Below are 20,315 nucleotides of genomic sequence, written 5' to 3' on the forward strand. Positions count from 1 at the left end.
AATAAATAAATATATAAACTAATGTTAAACAAAAGGCACAGCTTTGCACAATCTACTCCTCCTTGATTGTTTCGTTAAGATGACGCAGAAGTGTGTTCCAAAAAAAGAGTTTTTTTGACCCCTACACCCTTCAACTCTTCGAAGCTCTCACTCCGGTGGGTAAACCCTTTGAAGGGATTAGGGCATAGGGACGAGCCTTTCCGAATGGAACGCAGGGAGTGTCTTCACTCGAGGTGCCATGACTGTCTACAAGGACGTTGACGTATTTCAAAAAACATGTCCGCCATCGGCCACCGTCCACCGATTTCTGCGCTTTTTCATGTGCGCAAACAATTGTGTATCGTGCAATTTTTCGCACACGCCCATGAAATTCGTACTTTAGTGAACTAGTTCCTAGGTTTTTGTCTCAATCTTGATAACTGTTAAAAATACTGGGTGAACTATCCGTATTATTATATAAAACAGCATAAATGCACAGTTTGAGAAATACTGCTGTGGTTCACACAAACATATGATATTTCTGACATTCACATGTTTATTTTTCACTTTCAGTGGATGTATTTGAGAAGTGCATGTAAAACTGAACTCAGTTGTTGATGTGATTGACGCTGGTGGGCGTGTCTTATCTTATCAAACTAAACTTGTTGACTGCTGCACATTCAAACAGGATCCTCTCCATTCATCATTATAACTGTTGATTTATTCACTCTGTTTCCTGTGTAATCTGAAATACAAAGAATATGAGAGACAGACATTAAACAGGTCAAGTCTGTAGTAGGGCTGCACGATTTATCGCAATTTTATCGCACGCGATTTGGCAAAAGCTGCAATTATTTTATGCGCAGCTTGTCAGAGCTGTACGGCTCTGTGATCAGTAGTAAATGTTTCTTTATCTGAAAGCCAGAGGGTGCTCTTGTGCAGAAACTGCAAATATGCCCTGCTGCCGAAGTAGAACACGCGTCATTTCAGGAAATCCCATACTATCGCTGTAGCTGAATAAACAGAAGATTGAAATGTTTTGATTGATTAAACATGACTGAAACGTTTTGATAATGAACACACGACTGCCTTATTCTGTGAAGCCACATCATCTCACAGAAGGACGCTCAACTGTCATTATGAAGTGAGTTTGGAGTAAAAACACGTTATTAAATGTTGTCTTTTGTTGGACAAGATGTTAATAAATGCGTCTCATGTCTGGAAAGATGCTTGACGCGTGTTGTTTTTTTATTTTTTGTCACTCTCAGTGCTTTCAGATGGATTAGCATTTGGAGCTATAGTTTATTGATAAGCCGCACATAAAAAAATAATCGCTGCTTTGCGATTTCATAATCGCACTAAGCCAAATCGTTTAAGTGCAATTTCAATGTTTTTTCTAATCGTCCGATTAATCGTGCAGCCCTAGTCTGTAGTCAGACATCAAAATTAATGACAAGAATTTATCACAAATTTTTAGTGAATAATGATCTACGCCTGAGTCTGTTCCTCACAAAAACTAAAACATGATTTTAATACTCTTGAGATTTAGTACACAAGTCACTTAGTCCTTTTTGAAGACTAACACTGAATGGTAGCATCTAATTTTGTTATTTAGAAAAGAACATGAAAGTTAGGTTTGGCACAACATGACAAATGATTATATAAATGATGACATTTTTCAAAGAAATCTCAAAAAGTAAGAGTATCATATTAAAAGAGTTGATATACTCACCACTGACAGTAACGCTAAATTCCCAGCAAATGTTCTCTCCGCTTCTGCTGCAGAACTTTAGTTGATAAACTCCAGTGTCGCTGGTTCTGGTGTTTTTGATGGTGAGAGATCCCGTTTGATGGTGCAGCTCCAGTCTGTCTCTGAATCTCTCATCATCACCGTATGAAGTCTTTTTTGAGTCTCCATTCATTCCAGTTGCTAGAGTTTTGGCTCCAAAGCTCCACTGTACCCTCTCTTCTCTTTCTATGTTAAAATCAGTGATTAGAATTAAACATTCTCCCATCATCACTGACATTGTCTTCGGACCGGATTCACCTGGAGAACAAACAGAGGAAGTTACTTGTACAGAGATAAAACACTGTCAGATTCAACTTGATATAGTCTACATTTACTCTATTTAATGAATAATGTTATTTAAAGGTATCATGTTGTTTCCAAAAATATATTGGCTGAATTGATCCATGGACCCCAATTTGAAAACCCATGTTTTGTAACATATACTATATTGCCGAAAGTATTGGGACACCCCTCCAAATCATTGAATTCAGGTGTTCCAATCACTTCCATGTCCACATTTGTGAAATTTCCTCACTACTAAATATTCCACGGTCAACTGTTAGTGATACCATAAAGCGGAAGCAATTGGGAACGTGTGTTAAACTATTCATTTGTCTGAAATGCTTAAAGCATTCTTATGTTTTGTAATTTGCGAATGATCTGTACTTTGTGTAGACCAGATTAATTGATAATCAGATTCGTTGCACATTACTGATAATTTTTTGGACATATTTACATATTTTATTTTGTTGCAAGAAGGAAACAAATATTGCTAAATTCTTTTGCAATAAAAAAAAATAATAATTAAAGTTTCCTTAAAATGAATGTGAAAGACTCACAACACATGAAAACTCTGAATTTCCTAGACAAGGTCCCTCTGCTGCTGATGATCTGTAGTTTATAAGGTCCATTTGTGATGTTTCTGATGGTCAAAGATCCAGTGTTCTTGTCCAGCTGCAGTTTGTCTCTGAATCTCTCGTCAGCATCAGTGTATGTCGTCTCTTTGGTCTCTCCAGTCAGTTGAGCTATGGGATTGTTTCCAAACCTCCACAGGATCAGATTATCTCTCTGTATTTCAGCATCAGGATTAAGAGTCACACTGTTTCCCTCCTTCCCTAATATCTTCAACACTGACACAGTTGTGACAGCAGCACAAAGAACAAAAGAAATACAGAGAGAAAGTTCCCATTACACAAGCGCGTGTACATGTGAACATCTGAGTGACAGTACCACAGGACTCTGTTTGAAATTAACACTACTGGCTTTCTTCTCACACCCCATCTCGGTTTGCTGCCTCAAAGACCATTCGGACTGGAAGAATGTCACATTTTCCAGGCTTACAGAGTTCTGCTCTAATAATAACTGAATGACGTACTCATGGTGCAATGATGTGATTATACGGTTCAGCAGGAGATTTTGAAACTTTAATCTTAGGGTGTGCTCACACATGGCAGGTTTGATTCAAACTCTGGTGTTAAAGTGGTGCATTTGAAAAAGTGAATGCTGCCATGCGAACCAAACAAGCAGACAGAGGCCCACACTTTCAGGGGTTCTTGGTCTGCTTCCAAATTAACTCTGGTGCAAATGAAATATGAATGCAACATGGACCAAAGGCATCTAAACAAACCAAAGACAGGACTCGATGTCACAAGATGTGACCCTACAGAGTACAGACTGATCAAACATACCTGGTTCTTTTCATCATAGTCACAATGTGGCCCGTTACAATCCAGTATAGATGTCAGAACGCCAGAGAACCAATCTAAAACTGTGAACACACCCTTGAGCTTCTGACGACTGTCTGAATGGAATCTGTACAGTTTGACTTGAGATACTCACCTTTGACAACAACATTGCATCTTCTGACTGTTGTCGCTTTGCTGGTGACGAGCTTCAGTGTATAGACTCCAGCGTGTTCAGTTGTGATATGTCTGATTGTCAGTGATCCAGTCTTCTCATCCAAGCCCAGTCTGTCTTTGAATTTCCCATCGGCAATGTCAAATGTAGAGATCTTTCCAATCCCTCCTTTGATTTCAGCTAGGAGAGAGTTTTCATCTCCAAAGATCCACAGTAACTGATCTTTTCTATGCACTACAGTATTGGTCCTCAGAGTGACAGTGTCTTCCTCCTTAGCTGATATTTTCTTCACTTTATATCATAGAGGCACACAGAAACAGAGAAATGAGGAGGTTATGTGACGTGAGTCAGTAAAGCTCATCCGAGGCTGTGTGTGTGTACTAGTATTGGTAAGAACAAACTGCAAACATACATCTGCACTGATGAGCCAAAACATTATGAACACTCACAGGTGAGGCAACTATCAGTGAACATCACCTAACAAGGCCACGTATTAAGGTCCGGGTTGATTAGGTGGTAAGCAAATAATCAGTTCTCATAATCAACATACTGGATGCAGGAGAAATGGACAGGAATAAAGATTTGAACCAAAATGAGGATTGTCAGAAATGGTGTTCAGCCTTACATTGTTCAAACCGGAGTCGACACTGATGGAGAGACTCAGGAAGAAGTTACAACTTTTAGAATGAAACTGGATGTTTCTGAATGGTTAGTTGCTGTGGAGTTGATTCAACTCATCCACTAGCATGTGCCATCACGTTAATCTTTTGTGTTGAATTGACCCTCGTTTGTGAAGCAGTCCGGCGTAAAATGACGGCATGACAACAACACTCTACTACAACAACTCAGCAGGGCAGATCCTGGTTAGTACCTGGATGGGAGACCTCCTGGGAAAACTAGGTTGCTGCTGGAAGAGGTGTTCGTGAGGCCAGCAGGGGGTGCTCACCCTGTGGTCTGTGTGGGTCCTAACACCCCAGTATAGTGATGGGGACACTATACTGACAAAAAGCACCGTCCTTCGGATGAGACGTTAAACCGAGGTCCTGACTCTCTGTGGTCATTAAAAATCCCAGGATGTCCTTCGAAAAGAGTAGGGGTGTAACCCCGACATCCTGGCCAATCTTGCCCATTGGCCTCTGTCCAGCATGGCCTCCTAATCATCCCCATACACTGATTGGCTTCATCACTCTGTCTCCTCTCTACCAATAAGCTGGTGTGTGGTGGGCGTACTGGCGCAATATGGCTGCCGTCGCATCATCCAGGTGGATGCTGCACATTGGTGGTGGTTGAGGAGATTCCCCCTTCAATATGTAAAGCGCTTTGAGTGCCCAGAAAAGCGCTATATAAATGTAAGGAATTATTATTATTATTAACTCTTCCCCTTCTCTAAAGCAGCCCAACATGGCCCCGCCCCCTTTGTTGTGTGTTCTCGGGGGTGGGGTTTATGTACATTTTTGGGTTAGTGATGTCACCACCAACATGGGAAGCAGGTCATTGTAGTCCCTACCAGCTGTTTGTTGTAGTCCTAAAACAAAGAATTCTTTAGAAGAAAATATCTTCCTTTGCATTGAACTTTAAGCGTTGTAACTTTGCAGATGTTGTTTATACTCAAACAGCAACATTACACACTAACTAAAGTTAAAAAAGTGAAATCATAGTCAGCAACACCCTTTTAACATCCAAGAAGGGACAAACCGCAAACCGGCAACAGGGTGTTGGGTGCCCAAGGCTCTTTGATGCACAAAGGCAATGATGGGTCTATCCCATCTGGTCCAAGCAAACAGAAAGTCTACTGTGGCACAAGTAACAAAATGTTAATGATGGTTATGGGAGGACTGTGTCACAATGCACAGTGCATCACACTCTGTTCTGTATGGGGCTGTGATCACTAATCAGAGTGTCTATGATTACCCTTGTCAAAAGCGCCAACAATGGCCATACAAGTGTCATTACTGGACCTTACACACCGACTTAAAGGGGCGCGTGAGCGAGCAACTGATTCTAGGGACTACAGTCTTTAGCATCCTTGTTAGCGTGCCCGCATCCCATGTCGGTGACCCGGGTTTGAGTCCCACTTGCATTAGGACCATAAGGGGTAACACTGGTGCTGTGACCTGGAAGGGGTGAGGTTTAGGGGAGTGAGTGTAACGGAGGCCAGCCAGTAGAAAGCTGTGCATGTAAACCTTACTCCCTGACCTCAAGAGGCACATTAGTGACTGATGCTAGGGGCTGTGGTCTTTAGCGTCCTTGTTAGCGAGCCTGCCTCCCATGCTGGTGACCCGGGTTTGAGTCCCACTTGGAGTGAGGTGGTTAGGACCAGAAGGGGTAACATTGGTGCTGTGACCTGGATTGGAGTGAGATTTAGTGGAGTGAGTGTAACGGAAGCTAGCTGGTAGAAAGCTGTGTGGGTAAACCTCACTCCCAAGAGGCAGATTAGTGAAAGATTGCTCGGTCCAGTGAGTCCTGTTTTCTTTTAAAGAAACGTGGACGGCAGTGTATGTGTATGCTGTTTATCTGGGGAAGTGATGGCATCAGGATACACTGCACTGAAGGGAGTGTGATGCTTGAGTCTGGACTGTCATGTGGACGGATATTTGACACGTGCCACCTAAACATTGTTGCAGACCAGGTACCACCCCTTCTTGACAATGGTGTTCCAGGTGGAAGCAACCCCTTTCAGCAGGATAATCACCTTGCCACACTGCATGCATTATTCAGGAATGGTCTGAGAAACATGATGAAAAGCTCAAGGTGTTGCCCTGGCCTTCAAATTCCCCAGATCTCAGTGCAACTGAGCATCTTTTGGGATGAGCTAGATCAACAAGTTCGATCCAAGGCAGCTCTACCTCGCAACCTACAGGGCATGAAGGATCAGCAGGGCTCTTGTAGAGTCCATCCCTTGGTGGGTTTTGGCAGCACGCGGTGGACCAAGAGCATAATATGATGCTTTTCCACTGCATGGTACAGTTCAGTACGGCCCACTTTTTGCCGCTTTTCCACTGCATGGTACGACTCGCTTAAATAGTACAACCTCGGTGGATGTTCCAAGCGTGCCGTACCGATACTAAATGTGACAGTAAACACTGCAAATCACTGATAGGTCAGAGAGAATTGTCTCTACCAGTGTCATTGGATTTGAGACACGAGACACCAAACCCGCTAGACTAAGGGTGCATTCACACTTGTCATGTTTGGTTCGATTAAAACGAACCCTGGTGCGATTGCTCGGTTAGTGCGGTTCATTTGAACATATGTGAACGCTGCCATCCGAACCCTGGTGCGCACCAAACAAGCTGACCGAGACCGCTGAAAAGATGGGTCTCTGTCCGCTTCCAAACGAACTCTGGTGCGGTTCGAATGATATATGAACGCAACACGGACCAAAGACATGTAAACGAACCAAAAACAGGAAGACGAGACCCTAAAAAGGACAGAATCCTCACGCATGTCGGTTTTTCTTGTCATAGTCGCGAGTAAGCCTATCACATGTATCAGACGCGCGTCTCCTCACAGCAGATCGTTTGTGTGACGGATGGATCCCTGTCGCTGTTTTGACTACTTTACACATTTTATAAGCTCTTCACTAGTTCCCAGCTGGCCAAAATACCATCACATGCACCGCTACGCAGACACAATGAGCGCATTTACCTCAGCAAACAGCATTGTTTGGGATGTTTGGTAAGTTCTGTCTCAAAATAGGCAATTCGTCATAAAATCCAACCAATAAGGTTGTGAATGTATCCCCATGCCTTAAGGTTCGGTATCTTTTGGTTCGGTGATAAAATTGCTAATCTGAACGCTAATCGGACCAGGACTAAATGTTTTTTTTTCTTCTTTGGTCCGGACCAAATGAACCAAGCGAACCGAACTACAAATGTGAATGCACCCTTAAACAGTCAGTAACGGTCACCGCAGTATTATTTGTTTGCATGACTTTTTTTAAAAGACTTGCTTTAAACGACTGTTGCACGCAACTTGGAAAAATAAATGGCTGTGTTGTGGTCAGTAGACGAGGTGCAGAATCGTTGGTTGCCGAGGAGCAGATCCACGACAGTAATAGACAGTTTACAATCAGTCTATAATCCCACCTACTCTGAAGCAGTACTAAACTGCAGTGGAAAAGCAAATTGGAAGTAAAGCGAGCCAAGCCGTGCTGAAACCACACAGTGGAAAAGCGCCATTAGGCAGGTGCTCATAATGTTTTGGCTCATTGATGGATGTGTGTGCATTATTTACAGTATGAATAACTGGCCAGTGCATTTCAATGCATCATCACATAAAAATAAAGACAAATACTCACAATTCACAGCAACTTTGAATCTCTTGTTTGTGGTTCCTCTGCTGCTGCTGCTCATCTGTAGTTTATAAAGTCCAGAGTGTTCAGTTCTCGCGCTGTTGATGGTCAGTGATCCAGTCCTCTTGTCCAGCTTCAGTCTGTCTCTGAATCTCCCATCAGTACCTTCATACGTTTCTCTGGTCTTTCCAGTCATTTGAGCGATGAGAGTGTCTTCATATCCAAATGTCCACACGATCAGATCATCTTTCTGTACTTCAGTGTCAGGGTATAAAGTGACCGATTCTCCCTCCACCGCTGATCTCATCACGACTTTATTTGTGACAGAAGCACATAGAAAGAGAGAAATACAAAGAAAATGTCATTACAGCAAGTGTGCATGCTGTTTTTATCCGTGATATATAATCTTGGAGGTTATACTGTACTGTATTATGCACATATACTGTATTAACCCTGCTTAATGACACAATGAACATATACAAAAGATGTATTTTCTTTATGATCAATAATACAATTCATGGAAAGATGGCAAAACTAAAATGTATTAAACATACACATAATAACTGAGAAAATATGTCATTAATAGCCATAAAATAAGTAAATTAGCCAATTTTGTTTAAATGAAGGATTGCAGAAATGAGTACCCCCTAGATTTAATTCAACAAATGTATAATATTCTATCACTTAATATGCCCTCTATAATTTTGAATATACTGCTCTGACCCTTCTTGGCACGGAGTGTACAAGTTCATAACAAATTGTCACATTTGTCCTGTTTAACTCCTGGATGATGAGCTCCTTAAATGCCCTGATCTTTAATGGGGAGTGTTGCTCAACCCGTCTCTACAGAATCCCCCACATCCTCATTGTCATGTTAAAAAAATGACCAACAATACAGGGAATGAGGAAAGGGTAACATGTTCTGTTTCAGGTTTGTGTATTACATCACACAGCGGGGTGTGAATTCATGACAGCATTGATAAAGCACAACTCCCTCACACCTTCAGCACTCATACATCCCTATATAAGATCCCTATATAAGAACCAAGCACTTCTCGCTGTACTCCTCCTCTAGCAACACCAGAGCATTTTGGATTCTGTTAGATCCAAAATAATTGATTTGGTCTCATGAGATCAGAGTATTGATTCCCAGAATCTCTTTTTTGTAAATATGGGCTTTGGAAATGGCTAACTGACTTTATTGTGCTTTGGCTACAGTAGGTAGTTCCAGTGAGAACAACAACCATGCTTGTCATTTCTGCAGGCTGGATCTTACTCTGTGAGATAAGTCTCTCTTTTCTTAGCTTTTGCTGGCTCTGAGTCATTCTGGGACACATTTCTCCTGCTCTGTCCATTGTTTTTGAATTTCTGTGTTACTTTTGCTATATTTGCACAATTAAATGAATGATTTGGTATTCCTCTTTTACCACTGTCCTCTTTTGTGCTAAGAAATAAGTCTCCTGACAGTTTGACATGCTTCTTTGGTAACTGATTAAACAGACTTGGTGTACTCATTTATGCTGTGCACTGTATTTTAGTCACATGAGTTTGCAGAAGAACTAGGAAATGGAAACAGGATACTGTGCAAGGAGTGTGCATCCGCTTCACATAAGCAACTTTGACAAACCCTGATATTTTAAACTGAGTGACCTGAGACAGAGATTGACCGATGCATGACTAGATGATTGATAAAGAACAAGTAATTTCTTTACAATACTGAGTGAAGAGGCTGCAGCATTCTCCCCTAAAAGTGATTGGGCACACCAAACGGTAAGTCGTAGAGACTTGAACAAAACTGCCAAAACAACCGATGAGGGCAGAGCCACTTTTACTAAAATGGCTATAACTAAAGAATGAAATGAGACATTTGCACCAAGATTGGGACACGTGTGTAGGGGCTCAATCTTTGGTCATGATAAAAAAATAATTTCGATTGGACAATAGGTGGCACTATAACTCGAAAAAAAAAACATGAAAACAGCTGTAACTATGCAACCGTTTAGCTGATCGACTTGAAATTTGGCATGCAGTGTCTTGGTCCAAGGGGGCATGACGGTACATGAGGACATTGGCGTATCTCAAAAAACATGGCCGCCATCGGCCAATGAATTTTGAGCACCTATCAGACAAGGTTAATGGAGGCCAATTGGGATGAAACTGGGCGGTGGGCATGTTTGACTCATGGTCCTAGAGGTCTGTAAAAATTTTGAAAGAAATCAGCCACTAGTTGGCGCTAATGAGTTTTACGCCTCTGTAATCATGTGGTGTTTCACAGATCCACACAATATGCATATCATTTGAATTAGTCCTAGGTTTTTCATCCGATCGGAACAAAACCAGAACTTTACCCTTTGGGTCGCTATAACAGGGTCATTTAGAAAATGGGCGTGGCAAAATCTACAGAAAAAAAGCCTATAAAGCCTAAATGAAAACTCAGAACTCAATGAAGTGAGCACATGCAACATATGACTCTAAAGAAGCATGCCAATATTTATGGAGATTGGACCATAGGTGGCGCTATAACTGTTAGAAAGCTTTATAAAACATGTTTTTAATGGTTTTGGATGAAAATGTATATAACTTTGGGTGTGGTCAACTTATTTTCACATCCTTAGACTTCTGAAACCTTGCCAAATCCAATGATACCAGACTTGCCAGGTTTGGGCTCATGGTTTGTGCAACGTTGTGATTTAGTGCTAAAAAACTTTTGCGAATATCTTCAAAACCGTTGGTCTGATTGAGATGAAACCAGCATACTAAACACGGAACCCAAGCTGGTTAACTAAGTGTTTCAACACTAATGACAAATTTTGATAGGAAGTGGCATTTTTTATGCTCTCATATATATAAGTATCTATAAGTTCAAAACGAAATGAGATATTTTCACCAAAATTAACATGCATATGTATGGACACACTCTGAGGACACCCCAAAAGTGGTGGAGATTGGGCAATAGGTGGCACTATAACTGTCAAAAAACCTTTAAAAACCATATTTTTCCTCACTAAATTGCCTGTATTGCCTGTAAATGGTCTTTTCCATCTATGATCTAAGTGTTTATATGCTTGCTAAATAAAATATAATACCTTTTTATGTGCTTAAAGGCCTTAAATGCTTGAACCCTAATAAATGCTGCTTGCAGCTTTATAATACCTGAGATACTCACCTCTGACAGTCACAATGAATCTTTGGAACAAGGTTCCTCTGCCGCTGCTGATCTGTAGTTTCATAGACTCCAAGTGTGTTCAGCTGTGATGTTTGAGATGGTGAGAAATCCAGTCGTCTTGTCCAGCCTCAGTCTGTCCCTGAATCTCCTATTAGGACCATCATATGTTGCGATCTCACTGGTCTCACTTTTAGTTTCAGCTATTAGAGAGTCTTGAGGTCCAAACGTCCACAGGATCTGATCATCTCTCTGTATTTCAGCATCAGTCTTGAGAATGGCAGAATCTCCCTCCTTTACTGATACTGTCCTCTCTTCAACTGTCACAGCAGTGGCGTAAAAATACACGATTGTAAGTGAACGAGCAAATGGACATGTCAGTAATGATGAGAAGATATAATCGATAACCATTTACAGTAATATTGTGTCTTTATATTAGTTAAACTCTTGCTATAGAAATTGAAATACTCACATGTTTTACTTGTTAGTTGTTCAGAGGCTGCCTCTTCATCGGTCACAACACCATCTACAAATTCTGATAATTAGAATAATAATCATTAATGTACATTAACAAGCAATATTTATTTCTTGTTTAAAGTTTATGTAAACATTATAAATATTCGCTTAGGCAGTAGAGAAGGATTTTCCACCATACTGTTAATACTTCTTCATTACTTAAAATAAAAAAATAATTTAGTTTACCCAAAAATGAAATTTTTTTTTTTTTTTTTTGAAAATTCTTACTTGCCCTCATGTCAAAAAACCTTTTTTGTTCTGTGAAACATTGCAAAAACCAATATACTCATATATCGAGCAAATATATAAAATAGGAGGCAGGAGTGTGTGTGAGTGGCATGAACTGGACCCTGAAAATGAGCAGAACTAACGCTAAAGTGACCGATATACTTCAAACGAAATCGAAGAGCGAACTGATGTGACGTCATTTCGAACAAATGAAACAGATGAAAGTAACATGAGGGCAAATAACTAATAAATCTATTCAACTATTCATTTAAAGCTGGAGAAAGTGATTTCTCAGAAACACTGTTGATGTTTGAAATCGACATCCAATAGCAAATATTCACAAAATTGTTTGGTCGTGTGTTGATTTCAATTTCCAACAGCATTTCTCAGAAATCACTTTACTGTACCTTTAAATATGAATACCGACAAATAAAGAAGTGATAGTCACCTCTGTCAGTAAAAAACGAAAGTATTGAAGCATAAAAAACAAGTGTGGTGCCATCTTCAGAGTTTCTGTGTTAAAGTCTGAAAAAATAAGCATACAAAACAAGCATACGAGCAAATTTTCTCAAGCTTACATTTAGTTCTGTGAGCTTCAATAGCAGACGAACAAACATTACTGTGGGTTAAACATGCTTGACTCCTAAAACATAAATGCAGTTGATTAGTATATTAATGTCATGCATCTCAATACTGGAATAAATGTATAATCACACACTCCATTAATTACTGCACCAAAACAATTACAAGCAGAACTTGTGGTTAAAATAAAAAGTAAAAATACTAAATATGGAAACTCAACATTTTCTCTTGCTGCAGTAATACTCACCCGTTTCTGACTGTCGTTCAGAGACCTCGGCTTCTTGTCAGCACAGAAAAACAGGAGATCATTAGCAGATCATTTCATCATTATAAAAACAACCGATGGCAATTACCATCAATCATTATGATCATTTTTATGTTTAACAATTTTTATTGGGTTTTTTCTTAAAACAAGTAGGATTTCAACAGCACATAGTGGATCATATATATACAAAAATGTAATGGCTGTATAATACAAGTATTAACCAAGATAACATAAACCCCACCACCCCAACCCACCCATCCCACCCAACCATCCCTATTGTCCCTATAGATCCAGATCTTCTCAAGAATGATTGTCCGTTGAAGTTATAGTCCAACTAATAATTATAAGAGGAGAATTTACAGGATAGCATAAGTTTGCAAAGTAAGTGGTCGCCTGACCAGCAATGGAAAGGGTGGAAGACATTAAATCATACTAATAAAAATAAAATATTACTAAGAGTAAGCATTCAATGTAAAAAAAAAAAAAAAAAAAAAGGGGGGGGGGGATGGGTGCTGCCGCAAAACTATGATGATAATACATTAATCATTCTTATTTAATGGAGTTTGCAAGTTCTCATAGTACTCCAGAAAGGGGGTCCAGATCTTTCTGAATGTTTGGATAGAGCCTTTAAGGGTATATCTGATCTTCTCAAGTTTTAGAAAATGCATTACATCACAAACCCATCTTCTGAAGCTAGGGGGTGCTTGTTCCTTCCAGGAGAGTAGGATGAGACGCCTAGCAATCAAGGAAGTGAATGCTATAATTGGGCTGTTTTGGGGGAGAATTTCAGGGATAAACCCAAAGAGGGCAGTTACAGGGTTGGGGATAATGTTTTTTTGAAGCATAATATTGTAGGCGCCAAAAATATTGGTCCAGAACGTATTTAGTCTAGGGCAAGACCAGAACATATGTATACAATCTGCTGGCTGGCCTTTACAGCGAGGGCATGAGGGATCGACATTAGGAAAGATTTTCACCAACCTTGTCTTAGTCAAGTGTACTCTTAAAACTATTTTAAGTTGAATCACGTTGTGCCTGGCACAAGGAGAGGAGGTATGAATTGAGTCAAGCACAGCCTTCCAATGATCATTTGTAAATTCCTCCCCGAAATCGTTCTCCCACGAACTCCTGACATCTTGCAAAGAATGTGGGGAGACATTGCTGATACAGTTATAGAGAGTAGAGATTAGGCCTTTACGTGAAGGGGGTAATGAGAGAATATGATCGATTGTATTGCTCGCTGGAAAGTCTGGAAAGGAGGATATATTTTTCTGGACAAAGTGTTTAATTTGGAGAAATCTAAAGAAGTGGGAAGGAGGTAAGTCAAATAATTGAGAGAGTTGGGCAAAAGACACAAACTTGCCATCTACATAGAGACTAGAGATAGAATTTATGCCCTTCGAGGCCCAAGTTCTAAAGGTCGAGTCTGTGAGAGAGGGGGGGAAACTATAATTATTCTTTATGGGAGAATACACCAACATTGTCTGCAACTTGAAGTGTCTTCTGAATTGAGACCAAATTCTAATAGAATGACAGACCACCGGGTTAGCACAAAATTGGCTTCGAGGTGGGGGGCGTGGGGCACAAAGCACGGCGCCCGGATCAAATGGGCTAGAGGCAATCTCCATCCGTATCCAGGCCCCATTCCCACTGTAGCCCCCCGCTCCCAACCAATGCAGCATTGTCTTTATATTGCATGCCCAATAATAGTAAATAAAATTGGGTAAAGGCTAGACCGGCCAACTTTTTAGGTTTTTGGAGGGCGCTTCTTTTGATTCTAGGCGGTTTGCCATTCCAAATAAAGGAGGATACATTACTCTCCAATAAACTGAAGAATGATTTTTTAATCAGAATGGGGATATTTTGGAAGAGGTACATAAATTTTGGTAATATAATCATTTTAATAAGATTAATTCGTCCTGCTAGGGACAGCGGGAGATTCATCCATCTAGCCATATCTTTTTTACATTTTTCAAACAAGATATTAAAATTTTTAGTGAAGAGGGAAGGAAAAGTTTGAGTAATCTCTACCCCGAGATACTTAAAGCCCTTGTTAACAATTCTAAATGGGAAATGTGATGCCGGTATTAAAGTGGCTGCATTGTTGAGAGGGAACATTTCACTTTTTTCAAAATTGATTTTATAGCCGGAGAGGTTTCCGAATTGAGTCAGAATGTTGAGAATGGAAGGAACAGAGCCCAGTGGGTCTGAGACATATAAGAGGATGTCATCTGCATAAAGGGATGTTTTATGTAGAAGGCCCCAAGGCTCTATGCCCCGGAAGTCCTCAGATTGTCTAAGAGCAATGGCCAGTGGCTCGATGGCAATGGCAAAAAGTAAAGGAGATAAACTGCAACCTTGACGTGTGCCTCTGCCTAGAGAGAAGTACTCTGATTGCTGTCCATTAGTAATTACTGTGGCAGAAGGGTGAGAGTAGCAGAGTTTTATCCAGGAGATAAAGAAGTCTCCAAATCCGAATTTCCTTAAAGTTGCAAACAAATATTGCCATTCAACCCGATCGAACGCTTTTTCAGCGTCAAGAGATATAACAAATTCCGGAGAGCGGGATGGGGGGGAATAAACAATATTTAGGAGTCTTCTGAAATTTGAACTAGAGTGCCTATTTAGAATGAAGCCAGTTTGGTCTTCTGTGATAATATGTGGAATTACTGTTTCCAATCTAGCCGCCAAAACCTTAGATAGAATTTTATAATCCACGTTCAACAGGGAGATTGGGCGATAGGAGGAGCATTGAAGTGGATCTTTTCCCCCTTTGGGTAGCAAAGTAATTGCGGCTTGTCGCAGGGTAGGTGGGAGCTGCCCGGATGATAGAGATTCATTAAACATAGTCTGGAGCAGAGGGCATAGCATAGGTGCAAATTTTTTGTAAAATTCGGAGGAATACCCATCCGGACCAGGTGCTTTGTTGCTTTTAAGAGAGTTGATAGCTTTTAGAATCTCTATATTGGAGATTGCACCTTCCAGTAGTGGTTTTTGTTCAGATGAAATAGAGGGAAAGTGAAGGTTTTCAAGGAACTGATTGAGCTGAGAAGGGTTACCCTCACATTCGGAGCTATATAATTTACTGTAATATTGTTTAAAAATATTATTAATTTCCAGGTAGTCTGTTCTGGTCTCCCCCGTTTGATCATAAATCTTGGGAATAAGGTGAGATGATTGGGCCTGGCGAGCTTGTTGGGCAAGTAGCCTGCCAGCCTTATCCCCGGATTCATAAAGTTTAGATCTCACTTTAGTAAGTAAATAAGATGCCTTATCTGTGGAGAGTAAATCATATTCTGTCTGTAATCGGAGTCTCTCTTTGAAAAGTGTTGGGGATGGAGAGGAGGAGTATTGATTATCAATCTCTGCAATAGCTCGTGAGATATCCTTGAATTTTGAGTCTCTTGTTTTTTTTGTCCTAGAAGAGTATTCAATTATTTGTCCCTCGTAAATAGGCCTTGAGAGTTTCCCAAAAGGTAGAATGGAGAGATGTCTGGGGAGGTATTAGTTTCAATAAAAAAGTTAATTTGGGAGGAAACATGATTTACAAATTGTTTATCAGCAATGAGGAGGGGGTTAAGCCTCCAATTGCGGGATGGTCTAAGACAGTGAGGGGTTGAACCTTGTTTGATGATCTGTCTAGTACAGTGTTGAATACACAGTTAAAGTCCCCCCCTATTATTAACTTATAGTTATTGTCACAGGGGATAGCGGAGAATAATTTGTTAAAAAAGTTGTAATCATCATAGTTAGGAGCGTACACATTAATCAAAATAACAAGATTGGTGAATAGTCTGCCTTTTACAATGACGAATCTTCCATTTTTATCAGCAATCACTTCTTCAGCTTGAAAGGGAATGTCCTTATGAACAAGGATTGCTGTCCCTCTGGCCTTAAAATTAAATTTGGAGTGGAACACTTGCCCAACCCAGCCCCTTTTAAGATAGTTGATATGGTCATTCTTAAGGTGGGTTTCCTGTAAAAAGGCTATGTCTGATTTTAGTTGTTGTAGGTAGGATGTTATTTTTTGCCTTTTCAACCAGGTATTCATCCCCTTGGTGTTTAGAGAAACAAAATGAATGGGCCGATTTTGGTTGGAACTAGTTTTGGATGTCCTCATTCACTAAATTATGGGGGTGTAAATAAAGTGCGGCCGCATAAGCAGGGAAGGGGAACGAAAAAAAAAAAAAAAAAAAAAAAAACGTCTGGAAGGGGACAGGGAACATGAAAAGAACTCAAAGCTACCAGCTTAAAGAACACCAAACTTACACTAGAACTCTGTTTTACAAAGAAACAATGCAGTTAAGACTATTACATATTCTAACATGTTTGTGCAAAGACGCTATGTGACAAATATAAACAATTAGAACAACTGAGAGCTGTAGCCCTCAACATAAGTGAATATTTATGTGAGGTAGACAGAACAGCTATAGCATTTGGAGGAAAATGCAACGGGAGAACAGGGAACTTGTCCAGGGACCTTCATTTCCGTATGCCAATGCTAGAGTTTGTGTCTGAGTGTGCGTGCAAACGCGCAGAAATGGGGCATATACGAACGCGAGCGCGGTTGTAGGGAAGCGCGTCCACCTCAGTAATCCATCATGTAAATCAGGGAATGGTTGATTTCCGGATTAGACAACGCAGAGTGATGAAAACACAAAGCTCTCCAGCATCAGGAAGTCCACCTTTAACTCAGAGAAATTCTAACGGCGTCAAAATTAGTGTTTCACGAAGTGGAGGAAGTAGAAGGAATACCTGGCCGATTATTTTGCAGAAAGGCTGAAACTTCTTCAGGGGAGGCGAAAGTTACTTTCTGACCGTTTTTGTCAGTGACTTGAAGTTTGGCAGGAAAAAACATCCGATATGCTAATCCAGCGTTTCTCAGCTGCGATTTCACTGTATAGTACGCTGTTCTTTTCTTGGAAACCTCCGCGCTGTAGTCGGGGTAGATGTGTACCTCAGAGCCGCGAAAGGAGAGGGGCCCAGTCTCTCTAGCCAGTTTCAGGATGCGCTCTTTGTCCTGGTAACGGTGAATCCTGTGCAATGAAAGGGCGCGGTGGGTCATCCTGTTTCCTGCGAGAAAAGGCTACTCTGTGCGCCCTGTCAACGGATGGAGGTGAGGAAAAAGCTTCCTCGCCAAAAATTTCAGCCAAGAATACCTCCATGAAAGCTGTAGGCTGCGATCCCTCAACTTTTTCAGGTAAGCCGGTTACCCGGATATTATTGCGCCTCGATCTATTTTCAAGATCGTCTGTCTTAAGTTTGAGGGCCTCGTTATCTTTGGACAGAGTCGCGCAGGTCGCTTCCAGGGTCAGCAGTCTGGATTCCATGTCGTTAAGTGACGTTTCCATCTGTTGGATGGTCTGGTCGTGCCTATCAATCGTTGCTCGGTCAGCAGAAAGTTGAACAGACAATTTGGTTATAATGCGGTCCTCCATTGAGTTGAGGAGTTTTTCCATGTCAGCCAGGGTTAGCGGCGTGTTATTAGCAGCATGCGGTTCATTTTGATTAGCCTGCGAACCGGCATCGTGATTATCATCAGGTGAGCCCTCTGCGGGTTGGTTTTGCTTTTTGGTCGGTTTCCCCATGATTAATATGCATTCACACAGGCTTGCTCAAGTTGACTGTAATAATAATGCGTGTAATAGTCAAATTTAGAGAGGATTTCAACAGAGCTCTCCCAGCTTGCGACCTACCACAACATCGCCCAAACCGGAAGTCATTATGATCATTTTTGACAGAAATGGTTTCTATGAACTTCAACTTTTAATATGGAAAACACATTATATGTTTAAACTTTTGTAGCACATGCAATAAGGCTTGTTTTTCTCTTGTTATATGAGATGTAATAATTACCCAATAAACGTTTTAGATCACAGATTCTGTGTCGATAATAAACAGCAGCAGCAGCAGCAGAAAACACCAACAGAACGACAACAACTATTCCTGCTTTAGCACCTGGAGACAGAACTGGATCTGGAACAGCTAAAGACAGTCATTAGTGTGAATGAGTCTGATCTATAACAAACTCTATAAACATCAACTCTATAACCTGACAGTATGACATCACTGTACATTCATTTATAGTTCATAATTTGAGCCCTATAATGTGACATCATCTGAATTATTCAGTCATTACTTTACAACTAAAGTTTCTCACCAATGATGGTGAAAATTAACAGGTTTGTAAATATTAACTCTAGTGGAATGAAACCAAACAAGATATCGTACTGTACTGTGTGTGAAATGTTCAGTTTCTGTTCTGAGTATCAGTCATGTGATCACCTGGGCCAATCACAGCTGAGATTACATTCAGATCAACAGCATGACCGTGATCCTGTGATACTGTTATGAAGAACAAACTTGAAAACAACTTATTCAAATAATAAAAGTGTCCTCACCTGAGACAGTCACATTGAATCTCTTATATGAGAGCCCATCATTGAGATTGATCTGTGCTTCATAAAGTCCAGAGTCTGTGACTCTCGTGTTGTTGATGGTCAGAGATCCAGTCTGATTATCCAGCTTCAGTCTGTCTCTGAATCTCTCATCATCAGGATATGAGGTCTCGTCATTTTTATACATTACAGCAATGACATCATCTCGAAACATCCACAGTATCTTATTAATTTTATGTTTGTCAGTAACACCAGTGTCTAGAGTAACAGAATCTCCCTTCTTCACTGACTCTCTCTTCACTCCATCTTCATCAGCTCCAAACACTGCAGAACAAACACAAACAGTCAATCTGAGATTAAACTCAGAAACACTGCTGGTAATGTGATAGTGAACACATAATTGAACACATAATTTACTCTTGTCCAGTAAACACAATCTGAACTCTTCAGCTGTAAATAAAGAACAGACAAGCTTACTGAAAGTAAGTAATGAGAGGAGATCTCCTGTGTCTGATCTAGAATCTACAGATTTACATTTATTCATTTATCAGACACTTTTATTCAAAGTTACTCTTACAGAGACGTGCTGCGATTTAATGATACACAGATGTTTCAGAAAGAACCAAAAGGGTAGAATGGAGTAGGTTTTGTGCAACTTTGTTTTTATATTTCATTTTTACCACAATCGTTGCCAGTAATTACAGACCGGGAAAGAAATTTTGTTCATGCACTGAAAATAAAGTTCATCATCCTTTTTTTGTGTCATCCTTGTTGTTTCTTTGAAAAAAATGTAGAAATAAAACCAACTAAATTCCCAGTAGTGATGTACAGTGGCATGAAAAAGTATGTGAACCACTTGCAGAATCTGTGAAAATGTGAATAATTTTAATAAAATAAGAGCGATCATACAAAATGCATGTTATTTTTTATTTAGTACTGTTCTGAGTAAAATATTTTACATAAAATATGTTTGTGTTTAGTTCACAAGACAAAACAATAGCTGAATTTATTAAAATGGCCCCATTCATAAGTGTGTGAACCATTGATTCTCAATACTGTGTGTGATCACCTGATGATCCACGACTGTTTGTGTGTTTTGTGATGGTTGTTCATGAGTCTCTTGTTTGTCCTGAGCAGTTAAACTGAGCTCTGTTCTTCAGAAAAATCCTCCAGCTCCTGCAGATTCTTCAGTTTTCAAGCATCTTCTGCATATCTGAACCATTTCCAGCAGTGACTGAATGATT

General features: G+C 40.3%; 2 protein-coding genes across 4 annotated transcripts; both read right to left on the reverse strand.

Moving 5' to 3' along the window:
• Window positions 1-227: 227 nt before the first annotated feature.
• On the reverse strand, window positions 228-11,195 carry LOC125262809. Its single transcript, XM_048181683.1, has 6 exons — window positions 11,086-11,195; window positions 7,926-8,231; window positions 3,608-3,916; window positions 2,608-2,898; window positions 1,712-2,026; window positions 228-724 (listed from the first exon to the last, which is right to left on the reverse strand). The coding sequence occupies exons 1-6, from the start codon at window positions 11,147-11,149 to the stop codon at window positions 660-662; spliced, it is 1,350 nt and encodes a 449-aa protein (XP_048037640.1). The 5' UTR covers window positions 11,150-11,195; the 3' UTR covers window positions 228-659.
• A 133-nt stretch (window positions 11,196-11,328) lies between these two features.
• On the reverse strand, window positions 11,329-19,945 carry LOC125262818. Of its 3 annotated transcripts, none has more exons than XM_048181688.1 (6): window positions 19,075-19,941; window positions 18,530-18,658; window positions 12,656-12,685; window positions 12,405-12,469; window positions 11,555-11,617; window positions 11,329-11,402 (listed from the first exon to the last, which is right to left on the reverse strand). In XM_048181688.1, the coding sequence occupies exons 1-4, from the start codon at window positions 19,613-19,615 to the stop codon at window positions 12,453-12,455; spliced, it is 717 nt and encodes a 238-aa protein (XP_048037645.1). In that variant the 5' UTR covers window positions 19,616-19,941; the 3' UTR covers window positions 11,329-11,402; window positions 11,555-11,617; window positions 12,405-12,452. The 3 variants fall into 3 exon arrangements, with proteins under 3 accessions (XP_048037645.1, XP_048037642.1, XP_048037652.1); XM_048181685.1 differs by having other exon boundaries at window positions 12,656-12,688; XM_048181695.1 differs by lacking the exon at window positions 18,530-18,658 and having other exon boundaries at window positions 12,656-12,688; window positions 19,075-19,945.
• Window positions 19,946-20,315: the final 370 nt, after the last annotated feature.

This window comes from Megalobrama amblycephala, linkage group LG1 (genome assembly GCF_018812025.1).
Source record: "Megalobrama amblycephala isolate DHTTF-2021 linkage group LG1, ASM1881202v1, whole genome shotgun sequence".
NCBI classification, from domain to species: Eukaryota; Metazoa; Chordata; class Actinopteri; order Cypriniformes; family Xenocyprididae; genus Megalobrama; species Megalobrama amblycephala.

What these genes read in the sequence shown, in the direction of transcription:
- LOC125262809 (XM_048181683.1), bottom strand. Translation starts at nt 11,149, where the DNA reads ATGAAACTACAGATCAGCAGCGGCAGAGGAACCTTGTTCCAAAGATTC. An exon ending in ATGCAATGTTGTTGTCAAAG is followed by an intron (nt 2,899 to 3,607) that starts GTGAGTATCTCA and finishes CAACTGTGTCAG; the next exon opens with TGTTGAAGATATTAGGGAAG. An exon ending in ATTTAGCGTTACTGTCAGTG is followed by an intron (nt 725 to 1,711) that starts GTGAGTATATCA and finishes TTTGTATTTCAG; the next exon opens with ATTACACAGGAAACAGAGTG.
- LOC125262818 (XM_048181685.1), bottom strand. Translation starts at nt 19,615, where the DNA reads ATGAATAAATGTAAATCTGTAGATTCTAGATCAGACACAGGAGATCTC. An exon ending in ATTCAATGTGACTGTCTCAG is followed by an intron (nt 18,659 to 19,074) that starts GTGAGGACACTT and finishes GACTGTCTTTAG; the next exon opens with CTGTTCCAGATCCAGTTCTG. An exon ending in TGATCTAAAACGTTTATTGG is followed by an intron (nt 12,689 to 18,529) that starts GTAATTATTACA and finishes TGTGCTGACAAG; the next exon opens with AAGCCGAGGTCTCTGAACGA.